The sequence below is a fragment of the Xiphophorus maculatus genome, chromosome 20 (genome assembly GCF_002775205.1).
Source record: "Xiphophorus maculatus strain JP 163 A chromosome 20, X_maculatus-5.0-male, whole genome shotgun sequence".
Classification (NCBI taxonomy): Eukaryota; Metazoa; Chordata; class Actinopteri; order Cyprinodontiformes; family Poeciliidae; genus Xiphophorus; species Xiphophorus maculatus.
The window spans coordinates 12434830-12450257 of NC_036462.1; the positions used below are offsets into that span (position 1 = coordinate 12434830).

The 15428-nt window shown below is 38.5% G+C and overlaps 1 protein-coding gene across 1 annotated transcript; it reads left to right on the top strand.

The window, feature by feature from the left end:
- Positions 1-1051: 1051 nt before the first annotated feature.
- On the top strand, positions 1052-11138 carry fam210b (family with sequence similarity 210 member B). The gene is made up of 3 exons (XM_005805265.3): positions 1052-1680; positions 7014-7204; positions 10670-11138. Exons 1-3 carry the CDS (start codon positions 1219-1221, stop codon positions 10884-10886), a joined length of 870 nt encoding a protein of 289 aa, XP_005805322.3. The 5' UTR covers positions 1052-1218; the 3' UTR covers positions 10887-11138.
- The last annotated feature ends 4290 nt before the right edge of the window (positions 11139-15428 follow it).

Consider the following 15428-nt stretch of genomic DNA (forward strand, 5'->3'; position numbering starts at 1 on the left):
ATTAGGAATGATCTGTTTGGAAGACCCATTTGTGCTCTGATTGATGTTTTGATATTTTCTCACAATGTTCTTTTCTCATAATTCCATGTTTTTATAAAGCCTACCAATCCCTCCAGCTGCAAAACACATAAAATGTTGCTGCCACTCTCCTACTTGACAGCTGGGATGGTCATGTTGACAAAAATCATCATGGTGTTGGGGAGTGGAGGGCTCTATTTATAATTTTCCAGACAGCAGCGGAACACACAGTAATACGCACAGATTACTAAAGTTTTTGTAGTACTGTTGTAACCATTAAACAATTTCCCTTGTTTAATGGTTACAGGGGAGACACATTGTTGATGTTACCATTATAAAATAACTTGCAATTAAGTTGTGGCAAAGCTCAATGTAATTTTCACAGGTGGTGAAGCCTTGTTGTTAGCAACTGCTGAAAGTAACTGAAAAAGTTACTTTTAATATAACTTAGTTACTTTCCAAATTAAGTAATCAGTAATCTAACTAAGTTATTTTTTCAAGGAGTAATTGGTAATCCAATTAAAGTTACTTTTTCAAAGTAACTATGCCATCACTGTTTATGGAGGGGTGTCCAAAGTCGGTCCTCCAGGGCTGGCATCCTGCGTGTTTTAGTTCTTTCCCTGGTTTAACGCACCTGGATCAAATGATGGCTCATTAGAGCCTTAGGAGAACATTGACAAGCTGAGAAGGTCGTTACTACAACCAGGGAGAGAACAAAAACATGCAGGATGCCACACGGCCCTGCATCCTGCATGGACCGACTTTGGACACCGTTTGCTTGATTTTCTTGTTTGCATGGTGCTTTATGTAAATAAAGCTATGCTTCCCGACTGTGCTAAAGTTCTTTCAAATTAGTAAATAACCATGATGGACACCTGGAGCTGTTTTAAATGTGTTTTCATTACGTAAAAATAGCATAAACTGCTCTCATTTTGATATTCATACCATGATGTAACTCTATTAGATAAATATGGTTATGCCTTTAAATACCCCCTCCCTTCTCTCAGGTTTTTACTATCTGCGGTTGCGCGTCAGTCCGGATTGGCTGTCGGCATTAATCGGACAACAAGAGGACCTCAGGGAGGGCACAGGGCAGCATGTTTACCGCCACCCACTCTCATAATTAGTTGTTCGGATTGATTAACTCGCTTTATTTAATTTTCTGGAAACTCTATACTCTCCTGTGGAGGCGCACCGACAATGTTTTTGTGCCGTACGGAGAGACTGACAGCAGCGGCTCTGGACCAGGTTTTCAAACGTCCGGGCTCGTTCCTGGTCACAGCAACCCTACGGGGGGACTTATCGCTGACAGGCGTGACAGGCCACACGTTTCAGCGGCTCCGCTTCCTCAGCGCGTCCGCCGGCGGGCTCCAGCCAAAGCGGACACACCGAAAACCTGAGCCCGTCCAGAACTGGGACACGTCGGCTAGTCTGATGATAACAGAGTGGGTTCTACTGGACCGGGTTGCAGCCGTGGCTGTGAATTTATCCAGAAGCGTGCACCGAGTGGGCGGTGAGTTCTCAAACACAAGGCTCGGAGGATACACGAAGGGCGCCGCTGTGTTTACAGGTAACACGGGCAGCAGAAGCATGCAGACCAGATCTGCGTCCTCCAGTTCTGCCACGAAGAGGAGCGAGGAGCAGACTGACGGCAGCAAAGCGGTAATTAATAGTGTTTGTTTAACTCAAGTGGGACCAAACGGGTTCAAATCTCCACATGCAGCCTGGTTTCTCTGTCCCGCTGCTGAGAGGATTCATAACTTTACCATAAAATATTCAGAAAGCAGGAAGGCTGTGGCGCCCTCAGCTCCCTGGAGGCAGCCCTCATGTAATCGAGCAGGCTTGTTATACAACTTTCTCTATGGTGCATATATTATTAATGTGCCTGTACTACAAGAAAAACACATGCTCGGTGCTACACAAGTGCCTGACCAATTTAGACAGAGAAAACCCCACTCTGACAGCTCTGATGGGGGTTTATTAAGAGTGAATCATTATGGTTAAAACCAGCCTGCTTGCTAAGTAAAATGCAGGTTTACATTGCTCCTTGACGCGTGGATTTTATTGGTGAGTCAACAAAAGCGGCCATAAAAATACACTTTCAATGTGTTCATAGTGGTACAACATTCATCACAGGCCTGAGATAATGCATTAGATCAGAACTATATAAGTGAATTATCCCTCATTTCTTTAGATGTCAAGAACCCAGACTTTCTTGCTGTCTTTTAACCTTTTAAGCCTGATACACAAAATTGTCAGAAAATGTTGATATTAAGAATTTTCTTGGATATTTCTAACAAATACTTTTGTATCCTTTTCATATTCAATACATTAAAGCATTTCAATTAATTTAATTGACATGAATAAGAAGATACCATTTAATGATTTTTAAAAACACTCGGACACTCAACAGGATTAATCACTTTTACCATTTTTAAAAATGTTTGGAAAAAAGTTTATAGTAAATGAGCAATTGCTCCAGGCAATGAGTTTTGATTAAAATACTAACTTTGTTAATGAATTAGAAGCTTTTAAATAATTGCATCATAAATGACAAGCCTGGTCTTATGTGGTTCTTGGTCTAGAGCCAGTTCAAGGTTTTATACATTTAATCTGATTAGCCAGTTGCAATTACTACAGTATTAGCAGAGTTGGGGAGGAGGGGCAGAAATGAGTTTTCCTCACAAGCATCTACAGCAGGGGTCTCAAACTCCAGTCCTCGATGGCCGCTGTCCTACAGTTTTTAATGTGCCACAGGTACAAAACACTGGAATGAAATTACTTAATTACCTCCTCCTTGTGTAGATCAGTTCTCCCAGCCTTGCTAATGACCTGATTATTCTATTCAGGTGTGGTGCAGCAGAGGCACATCTCAAAGTTGCAGGACTGCGGCCCTCGAGGATTGGAGTTTGAGACCCCTGATCTACAGAGTGAAATGCAGACTTACCCGTTGACCTTGCTAAATGTGACCACAGCCCAAACAGAAGCTGCAGAAATCACTTATTTTGACCCTCAAGTATTGCAGTGAAAAAAAACATCCATACTATGGATCTAACTTGAATTTTCAGGAATTTTGTTCTGGAAACATTTAGTCGTGGAAAGGTTATGGAGTCTAAGAGCTGAACTAGTGTTGCGAACATTTATGCACTATTTCCTTTGGTCTTTTTTTTTTTACAGCATCTTGTCACAGGTTCATTACTTTAGTCAAATCTTTAAAAAATAACTAAGTCTAAACTGGTTAATCTAGAAAAGTATATATTAAATTCAAGAAGATTATCCCAAAAGAGCTGATGTATAATCAACTAAATAGTTTTTTTTCTCCTCCGCTTTTATTATTGTTTTCAATTCAGTCACCTACTAGTATGACTTTGCAGTTACCTAAATTTGTATTTAATTTTTGACTCACAATTAAAACATTTTATTAAACAAAGTCTATATCTTAATGATATAATCATAACAATTAATTGTCCATATTTACATTTTTGTTCTGTATATTGTAAAATAAAATAAAAACGTAAACGAGTAGTCCTGTCAAATAGTTATTTTAATATTCCGACAAAAATCATTCTCCAGGTAACTTTATTCATAACTAAGTAGATCCACTGTTGCTGGGGAAAAAATGTCATTCTCTAAAGAAAAACTTTAAAATATCTTTAAAAAACCCACTGATCTATTAAACGGGGCCACCTCAATGTATGAAAAAATTAAGGTTGGTTAAAATTTTGCACAGTACTGAATATTGAGCAACAGCTTGAATTTGAACTTTTGGACAGATAAATGAAGCAATCTAATTATGTTATCTTAGATTCTGAGCAATTTTCAAGTTTATTTACAACTTTTCAATATGCAACAAAACTAAAATAAACATCAGAAAGCAAATCAACATTAGGAAAAGGGACGCCTGATTTAGATACAAAAAAATTAAAATCCTAAAAATATAGATGTTGGTAGAGCTGCTTCTGGACATGAACAGAGGGCTTGGACTTTGGAACAACATTTTACTATCTCAACCATACTGACGAACCACAGCACTAAAATGTCAAAGGTTCATTAGAGATAAGCCTCAAATAGGAGTGGTTGAAATCATCCAGTTCACACCCAACAAGTAAAAGTCCTCCAGTTAATGGATATTTAAGTAAAACTATAAGATTAGCCTTAGTATGTAAAGATAGAATATAATTAATTAAAGTTATAACAAAATGTTATTGTATGGGTAATTTTAGGTTTTAAACTGAAAGTCATTAATTTTCCGCAACAAAAGGTGAGCCTAAAAGTATCACCTGGATACATATGCACATCACAGTTTTCAAATTTTTATTTGTAAAAAAAGTTTGAATCAAGTTTCCTTTCACTTCAGTGTGATGTGCTGTTATGTTGTTCTTTCAAATAAAATTTCAATTAGTTTAAAGTTTGTGCACTTTGCATGACTAAATGTAGAACTCAAGTCAAGAGAGACTTTTGCAAGATAATGAAAAAGAAGCTTATGTTTAACTAGAATCTGAAAAGTGTTCTGTAAACTGAGCTTTCAAATGGTTAATAATTTCCTGAATTAAGAATTATAAAGTTTTAATAAATTAAAATGCATACTGGACAGTGGACTGAATTTCACAGTCTGTAGCATTTTAATAATGACTCTGTTATAGTCAAGAGAAAGATGAGCTGCCCAGAACTGACCGGCACTTGAAAAATCTATAAAGTTCACTGTAAGGTGAATCAGAGTTTTCAGTTTCTGGAGACTCAGAAGCCTGACTGGGAGAACCACCACTTCCCTCCCGCTCTGTGCGTGTTTGCTCAGAGCTTGAGTGTGTCTTTGTCCCTGTTTGCATGCCACTGTGACTTTGCATGTGTTTTCATGGCCGTGAAAAGCTGTTATCAGACACAGCAGTCCCACTGTTCTTGTCCTATACAACCTTCCTGGCACAGCTCCCGTTAGCTGCTCGCTCACATGACCCTCCCCACGGTGGTGCCCGCCTTTACTTTTAGCTCGGCCTGTCCAAGTGCTGAACAGGAAGAAAAAGGGCCCTGCTCTCTCACCCCCTCTGGATTCCTCCATTGTCTATTGATGGCAGCATGATGAAAATGTGGCCAAGGCTCTAGCTTCTTCCAGAATCTTGGGCCAAAATTTAACAAGTCACATAGTAGCCAAAACAAAAGATCAGCTGGTTTCTTTGTTATGGCTCTGCTCTTCCTGAATTAGATAAATGGTTTGAGTCTAAACAAACAAGAAAAAATTGTCAGCATTAAGAAAAAGTTTGAAAAGTTTGAACTTGAACACTCAGGTTACAGGGAATGTCTTGGGTTGTTCACTCAGGCCTGAACAGCACATCCAAACTCATCCCACAATGTTGCTATAGGATTAAAATGAGGACATTAGACCATTTCATCCTGTCCACTCCCATGTTGTGATGAACCTCACAGTGAGGATGATAGTTAAAGGAAATCATTGGAAGAGAAGAGTGCAGGTATGACATTACAGCTGCTGACAGCATCTCACTTTGATATCTCTATGCTGCCTCAAATGATGACGAGCCTTGAGAAAACCTACTTTACCACAGACACAATCCCCTGACCCCCATTTCTCTGTCTAATCCGCCCTCCTTTGATCACCTTTGAACCAGACTAATCCAGCAATTTGCCCATGGAAATGCAGTTTCGAAGAGCTGCTTACAAATTTACACCACATGATCAGAGTGTTGATTGTGTATATGTTACGTTTGATCTGTCTCAGCATCCTGAGTTCACTGCCATTATTTTAGTGTTTTATGAGCTTTTAAAAGACTGCAGCTACTACAGTTCAGTGAGAGCTTTTTCAGCTTCAAAGCACACAGTCCACTGGTGGCCTGAAAATAGAGCAGAGGCATTTCCTGTTTTCACTGAGAATCATGTCTCATCTTTACACAGGAGAACTTTTAAGGCATGCTTTTACAGCATGCCTTAAAAATAAAACCCATAGATAAGATGTATTCTTGCCAAGCTGCCTCAGCTACAATTATGTAGAAGGAGCATGACTCATTTTATCTGAAACTGTTTTATTGCAGCAACACGAGGAAAAGCATATATATATATATATATGTCTTACTTTTATATGATGCACACAGTTTGAAGCTTTATTATTGCAGAATAAAGTTGGAAGAAAGAGTTTGGATTGTTTCTTCACCCTATTTTAATTTCATAGTTGCCATTTCCTGTAAACAAAGCATTTTATCCAGACCTATTAATCCTATCAATCAAATCTACTTAACATGCTATGTTTGTTTTTCCAAAGAGCTTGTTACTGATATATTTATTCCAAATCAAATCCAAAATGAAAACTTTAAGTTCAATGCTCAGTGAGATTTGCTTCGATTTGTCTGGATTCAGCTGAGGTCTCGTGACATTTCCTCAACTCCTTGAATCTTGTTGCACTGGTTCTCTTACTTTAAGCGTGACTGCAGTTGTAAAATGCAGCTCATGTGACTTTTGTCCGACAGATGACTGTTTGGCAACTGACAGGCTTTCGCAGTGCTTTGATGCAGGCTGTCGCTTGTTGAGGCCCTTTTGTGTGATGTTGGTTCACTAATCTGCCCCACACTCGCTCCGTGGTAACCCGCCTCGCTCCGCAGCGACCCGTCATGTTGCGGCGATGTGTCAGACGTCTGCAGATGGTGTGGCGCTTGTGTCAGGAGGTCACGAACAGGGTCATCTGTGTGCTTTTGTGCTTATGAGAGGCTTTTTGTGTGTGTGGGAGACGTATTTAATGAGTGACAGGGCGTGTGGTGATGTGAATTGGCTAAAGCACACAGCAGCAGCAGAATGTGTTTAATCAGCTGACTCTTCTGCTCCATTAACAGAGAAGCTCATTAAAGCCCAGGCGTTGTTCACACACATTCACAGCACAGAAAAACACCAGTTTAACAAAATGCTTTCAACTTTATGTGTACTTCAACCCTCACTAACTATGAAATTTTAATTTTTACTCCCTTTTTAACTCCTCATTTTATTTGCCTTTTGTTCAGGATCTCCAGGATTCTTCCTCTACCTTAAGCACAGAAAAAGACCACGGAAGCAAACCGGAGCCAGAGGAAGAAAAACCCAACAAAACCCAGCAGCTAAAAAAAGTCTTTAAAGAATATGGAGCAGTGGGAGTTTCCTTTCATATTGGAATATCGCTCATGTCTCTGGGAATGTTCTATCTCCTTATATCCAGGTAACATGACTGATTTCCAGAAATCTAATGCAGTTCAATTAACCCTTAGAGAAATTCACCTTAAAAGCTTTCAAGAGCCAATTTACAGTGCCATCACAAAAGTTAATTAAAATGCTTTTTTCAAATTATAATTTCTTTAAAAAGACAAAAAAAACAACAACTCTCCAAACCAACCTGGCCCTGTGTGAAAGCTAATAATTGGTTGAAGTCTTTGACATTGTTGTAGGAATGAGGATTTTTAGCCATCTCTTCTTTCTGGAGTTATTTTAATCTGTCCACAGAGATGGTTCACCAGAGCATGAATGGCCAGTTTAATGTCACATGTTAGCATTTCAAGTGGACCAGAAGCAATGTGCATACCAACAGAAAAACTTTCTGTGTGATTTCTTTTTCTGAAATTACCAGAAGTATCAAACACACATTTTTCATAAAGTGTGAGTTCTTTTATTCTTTATTTTGCAAAAAAATCACTTAACAAAACAATTTTTAGGCTATTATTTTAGAAAGTTGACATGATACCTTTTCTCAGAATTATTGTACACCTCTAGTATCAGGTTACCTTTGTCTGATATTAAGATGTTTTGATGATCTAAAACACTGAAGTGGGGAAACTGTAGAAAACTGTGAAGGAGCAATATGTCAGTCTAAGGTTTGAAATATTTCTTTCACTGCAGTGAAATGTGTGCAAGTTCACCCTTACAAGAACTAGTTCAAAGTTCAGTTCACAGCTAAACAAATTCCTGTTTCTGTATTAGTTCACCACCTAAACTATGTCATCCTGGATAATTTGCATTCTGGCCTTTCCCATCTTATTTACATCTCCTTAGTTCTCTTTTTGTACCTTTGTTCACATAAACTGTATTTTAATTTGGTGGGTTTCTCAGTAAAGCTGCCCCGATTCACATACTTTCCAGCTGTAATTATGAAAAAGTAAAATTTGTCAGTAATTTTAATCCATTAAGTTTGGGGGCTCCACCTACCCAGAGAATGCAAATACAATTGGCATAATGTAGTCAATGTGGCCTTCACTTTGCATGGCACATTTCAGCAGTACGGCAATTCAAATTTGTGTTTTAAATAATGAAAACAAAACAACAAACAAGCAAAAAACACTTGAATTGCAGTGACAAAATAAAGGAAAATGATGAAAGGTTGAAAACAGATGATCTTTCAGTTGTTAATAAAAGGCAATAAATAAATAGGCTTTTAGCATTTATGTAAAGCATTTTTGCAGTTTTCTGGATGTTTGTTCCAGATTAGAGGAACATAAAAACTGAATTCTGCTTCCCCATATTTGGTTCCGTGACGTGCGGTCAGGGGAGGCAAGGGAGGCAGAGCCTCACCTGTCATAATGGAAAAATATGCTAAAATAATTTATATTGCTATTTTCACCATGTGGTTTGTACTCTTAAATATATATATATATTTTTATTTAGCTTAACCAATTTTGATTTCAAAATCGCTGAATTTTTGCATTTTCCCATTCAAATGGTCGAAGCTCAGCCGGTGAGGCAGCAGCAGTTTTTTTTTTTAAAAACAGTTTTTCAATGGTTTATAAACTAACAAAAGTATGAAATTCTCTGAACTAGTTTGCCAGTGTAAGGTCTAGAATCAGGGAGAGGTATTCTATTTTCCTAGTTTTAGTGAGAACCTAAAAATAGCTTTTATGACAAACATTACTGGCCTCATTCTTTTTCAAATTCTACCACTGCCTTAATCAAGTGAGGAACCTACAGTAATTTTTGCAGTGTTTTTGCTGGGCAGGGTTTGCAAAGCTTAAAATTGAGTATCCCTTGAGCTTCACTACCATCTGTTGCTCAAGTTGCTCAATGAAAAACCATACTAACCTAACACACTCTACTGTTGGCAGGAGTTCAAGTCTAAATAGTTTGTGCTTCTCTTGTCTATGTGATCGCATAACAGGGATTGGGAAAACATAGTGTGACAAGCTGGAGAGATTTCCTCCTGTAAGTGGTGATAATCATTGTAATTTACAGTGACTTTAAGCATTATCACTGTGATCCCTGGCATGTGGCCGGGGGAACAGTTGCCACAATGTAAAATGGATCCACGTCTTTAGTAGAGTTCAGTGTGCTACTAAGATTAGCTGCATTGTTGAAGCATGAGAAAGACTGCATTGACAGAGGAAGCTTGAAGCCACATTCCTTACATATTTATTTCTCCAAACTGCTCAAACAAAAAGGCCACAACTATTTTATGAAGTCAGAGAGATGCAGAACTAGTTAAAGTCCATAATTTAGGTGAATGTTAAAGCTAATGTTAACTGTGTGATCAGGACTGAGACGCATAAACCACACAACTACTGCAGCTTAAAAATAAGATTAATGCTTTTGAGAACAGCATTTGTAGTATTGCTATACTCTGCATCTTGAATCTTTAAGCTGAATGTTTACTGTAATTCAGCCTACATATGTTTCCTAACTTATTTATAGGTTGCTCAGGAGGAAACATGCTAAAGTGTTTGTATCATTGGCAAATCAGCGCTGTTTAAAAAATGTGAGACAATGCAGTTTTTTAATTGAAATACAATATAGATCATATTTAATCAAATTTTGTTTGTCAGCAGCACTTTATACTGCTGGTGTCTTATATGTGATACCAGCAATTCTCCCAATCTAATATCATAATCATCATCAGTAAGTGCATTGTCGCCATCTTGTGGTAGTATTAACACAACATCTATGGTTTGCCTCTATTGCAGGATTAAAAAAAAAAATTCATATTAAATTAGAAGGTTTTTCCAGGTGTTTAGTATAAACTGTGATGGTATGTTAAAGGAGACATGTTTTGCAACATTCCCCTTTAGCATGTTTTTTGTACTTCTGTTTGGGTTCTTGCTGCTTCTAAAAACAGTTCAAGCACTAACAAATCCCCACTCATCCATTTTCTGGCAATTTTTTGGTGTCTTACAAATTGTTTCACAAACCTCCCGATACTGACATCACAATTAGTGCTGACCTCCACCCACTTTGTTATTAGTAGAACACATTTGTTCTTCTAGTTTTACTGCTTCATGCACTGTACAGTGGCTGCTTAAAAAGACAAGTGTTTTGTTGTTGGCTTACTATTAAGAAATCGTTTGATGCATCCTTGGTGGTTGTACAGGAAACTCCACTTCTGTTTTTGGGTCTGACTCAGGATCAAAGACGTACGGTTGTACAACTGCACATCTGTTTGCAGCCATTCTCATTTGCATAAAATGTGAGTGTAAACACTTGACATTGGGGTCGTGGCCTGCAGCAGCTTATTCAGATTTAAAGTGACAAGAATCCCTAACAGCTCATTCTGAAAGGAGTTCAAAATAGGCAGAACTCGGGTGAAATCTCATCATCTGAACATGTTTTTACAGCCCATAGCCCTAAGCTAACCTGTTTAAAAGGAAGCATAATAGGTCCCATTTAAATATGTGCTTTCTAACTGATTTTGTGTGTTTTGTCCCTGCAGTGGCATCGACATGACGGCATTGCTGTGCAAACTGGGCTTCAGTGAGGAGCTGGTTCAATCTAAAATGGCAGCAGGAACCAGCACGTTTGTCCTTGCCTACGCCGTCCATAAGCTCTTCGCTCCAGTTCGCATCAGCATCACAGTGGTGTCGGTACCTCTCATCGTTCGTTACTTCAGAAAGACCGGACTCTTTAAACCGCCCACACCTGCACCCTGACGACTCCTCTTCTCTCCCTCATGAAACAACAGACATCCTGTCATAAAAATCAAAGCTTTTGTGTTTATTATTTTTTCCGTCATTTCTCTTTTGTTCAGTACAGCATAACCTCTTTTTGCATTTGTGAAACCTGATAAAATATTTTCTGCTTTTGATCCTGCTGTAACAGAATCAGTTTGTTTTGTGCAAAGAAAGTCCGATGTTATGCCTTAGTATTTATTTGTTCTTGAAATAAAAGGAGAGAAAAGAATGCCTGTTGTTTTTTTTGCATTCGTGGATTTTACGTTTTCAGCTCTGGCAGATTTCTCTTTTGACCTTTTCTGTACTGAGACACTTTCTGATTGGGTTTTAATGCATTAATGTTAGAAAGTTTCCAATGGGAATATAGACAGAAAAAAGCTGATCTCTTTTCCACTCTCCTTTAATAGCTGACTCTGCTATATTCTGGTGTTTTTAGAGTCAGCACAATACTTCACGTTTCCTCTGTTTAAACCTTGCACCCCTTTTCTCCTCAGTGATATTGTCATCTTTTTTGCTTCCTCTTTTACCTTTATGTTATTTTTAAAATATACTCTGTAAAAATAGGGTTCCCTAAACTAAGGAGTGACTACATTGATCCCTGAGTGAGTCCTATTAAATTAAATATCTTATGTTTTTGGCATAATTGCATTAAACTGTATTTGTTTATATTATAAAAACTGTATTGGGCCAACAAAATCCTTATTGATTTCTTCTTTAGCCCACACAATGCAATAAACATTTGAATTAATATTGCACAAAATGGAAATAAGCATCTTCTTAGCCCAGTTTTGCCCATTATAGCTTTTCAGCTTGTTTAAATTTTATGACTGACTTAGCTAAGTGTTAAAGTTGCTACATACTTGATTTAAATTACATAAGTTCTTTACTTTTGGTGAGCAATAGAAACAAAAATGTAAATAAAAGTGCCTAATAATTGGCCACGCCTTTAAAAATCTAAATTACTGTTTAAAGATGCATTTCAGGAAACATCAAATTGTTTTTAGTCAACATTTCTATGTTGGTCAAAAAAAACCCACAGAGGGTCAAGAGGGTGAAATTACCAATAAAGTGTGAATTTAAAATGCAATCACATAAAAAACCCAGAAACAAAAACATTTGTTTAAAGTATGGGTCATGGTGTGTATGCACATTAATTTTGTTGTCTTGATTCTGAACAAGACAAAACAATGAGAAAAATGCCAAGTTATATCTTTGTGGTCTGTATACAGCTATAAAACATCAGCTGTGTTTATTCCTGTAACATAAATAACTACATTAATTAACCTTTAACTTTCTAAGCTGGAAATTAGAGGATAATTAAAGGATAAATCCAATTAAGTGTTATGACTTGGATCTTGTAAATTTTGACTTCCAAGCACAAACGAAGCACATTATTACAGAAAATTTGGTATTCAAAGCAACAACCAGAAGAATTTTCCAAAGAAAGAAAGAAAGATCCAAAGTAATTCTTGATTTGAGCAAAAGTAAGAAAAACATTGCGTTTCCGACTTTTGAACACACAGGGGAGCTCCTGTCCTGCAGATAAAGCTGTGTTTATTTCAGTTTATGTCACGGCTTCAACACATAGAATAGAATAGAATAGAATAGAATATCCTTTATTATCCCTCTATGGGGAAATTCATGTGTACCAACAGCAAAGTGCAAGTCAAATGAAAGCATGCAAAATGTAAATTTATCCAAAATAAAAAAAATAAGAATAAGATCAAATATAGCATCATATTGTCACATTACAGCATAATATACTATCATAAAATCAGAAAGTTCTGTGCAAAAGAGACAAATGAACTACACTTAAAAACAACTTAAAGGTAGGCTGACTATCACTGAAAGGTTCAGATCATAATACATTGTGCAGGTTTTCTTTCGGCTATCATAGCAGGCAACTCCCTGTTTCCTTTGTCTTGATTTCTTAAGCATTTACTGTATGATTCAACCTAGAAAGAAAGTCTCAGCTGGTGTGATGTTCCTGAATTGTGTATTGAATCATAGCTGCCTTGAACAAGACCTGTTCTCTCCTTTCCACTGTGTGTAGGTGTGCGGGTGTGTGTGTGTGTCTTGATAAGGTGAATTATTCAGCAAGAAGACTTGTATATAAGAGTACATGCTGGTCTGAGTCGGATACCAGCCACAATTTTTCAGAAAGAGGAGCTTTGGCAGCACTCTGACACAAACTTCTACAAACTGCTGTCACACACACACGTACACACGTAGAGAAAGTAGGAGAAGCCGAGGCCTCATTAGCCATGATGAGGACAGGGAGCTGCCACTGCCTCTCCATCCCCTGCATGTCCCCCATGGCTAGGAACAAATTGGTGACAGTGCTCCGAGCCACTCTGTCGGGCTACCTGCGAAGCGCCAGGCACCATCAGGCTCCTCACCCTGCTCACCTAGACACATTTGCGTCTTAGGAATGTCCCCCCCCCCCAAAAAAAGCAGGACATACAAGAGACTAGAGGTCTGTAAGATCACTTCCTCGGTTACACTCAATGTCAAATTTAGCTCGACCCGAGCCACATTGTGTCAAAAGGTGAACATTTGATCTGTGCTCGGCCTTTGCGTTGATGAAGGGCTCAAACCCTGGCCTCAGCGCCTGGGATGTGCACCTTTTATTGAAGGCAGAGACACACAGAGAGCATAACCACTGTCACGTTAAAGCTGTATACTCACACCCTGCCTGCTTTCTTTTTTTTTTTTTTGACAAGAGTTGGAAGGCATGTAGCTGTAAAATGCTGAAACAGGCAGTAGAATATAAACATATGGCAAATACCTATCCTCAGCCACACACATACTTTGCACACACTAAAACCTGCTTCTTGACAAACCACCTTCTTTCCCTCCTCCTTTATTTAATTTTTTATCATTCCTATTACTCCTTCCCATCCCCTCTCCATCATTTCCTGCACGTGCCCATTATCTCCCCCTTTTTCTCTTTCCTGCTCTACTTCTCCATCTCCTGACCTGCTCAGTAAACTTGTTAGCCCTTCAGAGTGTCAGTGTCTAGACGAAGGGGCACCCGCAGACTCGCACTTTCAAAGCAATCCTGTGAATTTCTTTACACAGAGCTCTGGCATAAAGTTTCAAGGAGCACACACGGCACACACATATGCTTCCTTTTTTATCTTTACACCCTTCCCCCTCTTTGTCTTTCTGTTTGGCCACTCTTCTCTCTTCTCTCTCTTCTCCCCCTAACTCCCGCTCTCTCCTCCCTTCTTCCTTTGCTGTTTTCCCCCCTTCTTCTACGTCTTCCTGTCTCGGAGTTAAGTTTAGCAGATGCACCTGATGGCAGCAGCATCCTGGAGCACCTGTCAGCTGTCTGCCTTCATCACGGTTCCTCTGCTGCCATCGAGGCCACAGGGAAGTAAACCTGGAGACAGTCGCTACGATCAACAGCTGCATCTTATTATTTTAAACACCACTGCCAGTCAGTTTCTCACCAGACATGCGGGTGTTTATTAATTTTTTTTGTGTGCATTTGTGCACTGCCTCCATATATTCTCAGTGAATCTGGATTTGCAATATCCGCTGCTAAATGTTGGTAATTAGAACCGAGCTGAGGGAGAGAATGAGAGTTTATCTAGTCTGCCGTGACAGACAGGAGGCAGCAGGTGTGAGTTTTTGGCAGGTGTGGATTATGTTTGTAAGTTTAACCCAGCAGTCTGACACTTGTCAGTCCGAGCTTCATGAATGACTCACTTCAGAGCTGCAGATAAAAAATATAAAAGCATATAGAGATTATTTGATTTTTCACTTATTCTCTAATCCATTCAATTAAATTTTTTATATTAATTGCTGGATTTGCTTTTTTTTTTATCAGCACACAAATGTTTCATATGAAGGTTGTGATTTGGCTAACTCAGCAGAGAATTGCTCCAGAGGGCCAAATACTCCAAAAGAGCCACATCGTCTTCAAGCAGGATAGATTATCCTGAGGTTCCTAAACCATAGATCCTCATCTATCTGGTTCCTAAACCAGACACCCTAATTGGGGGTCAGATTTAGGAAGCTCAGGTGGTTTAGCACCCTCATTTCACAGCCAGGAACTCTGTGACCTTTGCAGGGGTTTTAAAGCACACTGGATACACCACAACAAATGACCAGCAGGTGTTTTCTGGATCTAAGTCCACCAGCTAGAGTTCTAAGGCAAAAAAGAAGACATTTAATTTCCAGGTTTATGCCTCAAATTCTATTTTAAATTATAACTTATAGGTTTCAGTGTGTTTCTTGTAACGTTTGGGCCAACACAAAAGCAAATAAGTACATGTTGCAAAATGTATGTATTCAATAAACATCAACCTGCCAATAGGACTAGAGTATAATCTCATGTACCTACATGTCAATTAATATATAACTGACATATTAATATCAATTACATATTAATTCATTAATATGTCTTCTGATAACTTCTACCAGAAAGCTTGAAAAAGCATTCCCTAACATCCCCTCCAAAATGCCTCAGGAGACGGTCTCAAGTCTTGTGTAAACTGAACAATGTTTTGCAGA

Excerpts from the sequence above, each read along its gene's own strand:
- fam210b (XM_005805265.3), top strand. The coding sequence starts at position 1,219 with ATGTTTTTGTGCCGTACGGAGAGACTGACAGCAGCGGCTCTGGACCAG. Across the intron at positions 1,681-7,013 it reads AGACTGACGGCAGCAAAGCG|GATCTCCAGGATTCTTCCTC; the intron begins GTAATTAATAGT and ends CCTTTTGTTCAG. Across the intron at positions 7,205-10,669 it reads TTCTATCTCCTTATATCCAG|TGGCATCGACATGACGGCAT; the intron begins GTAACATGACTG and ends TTGTCCCTGCAG.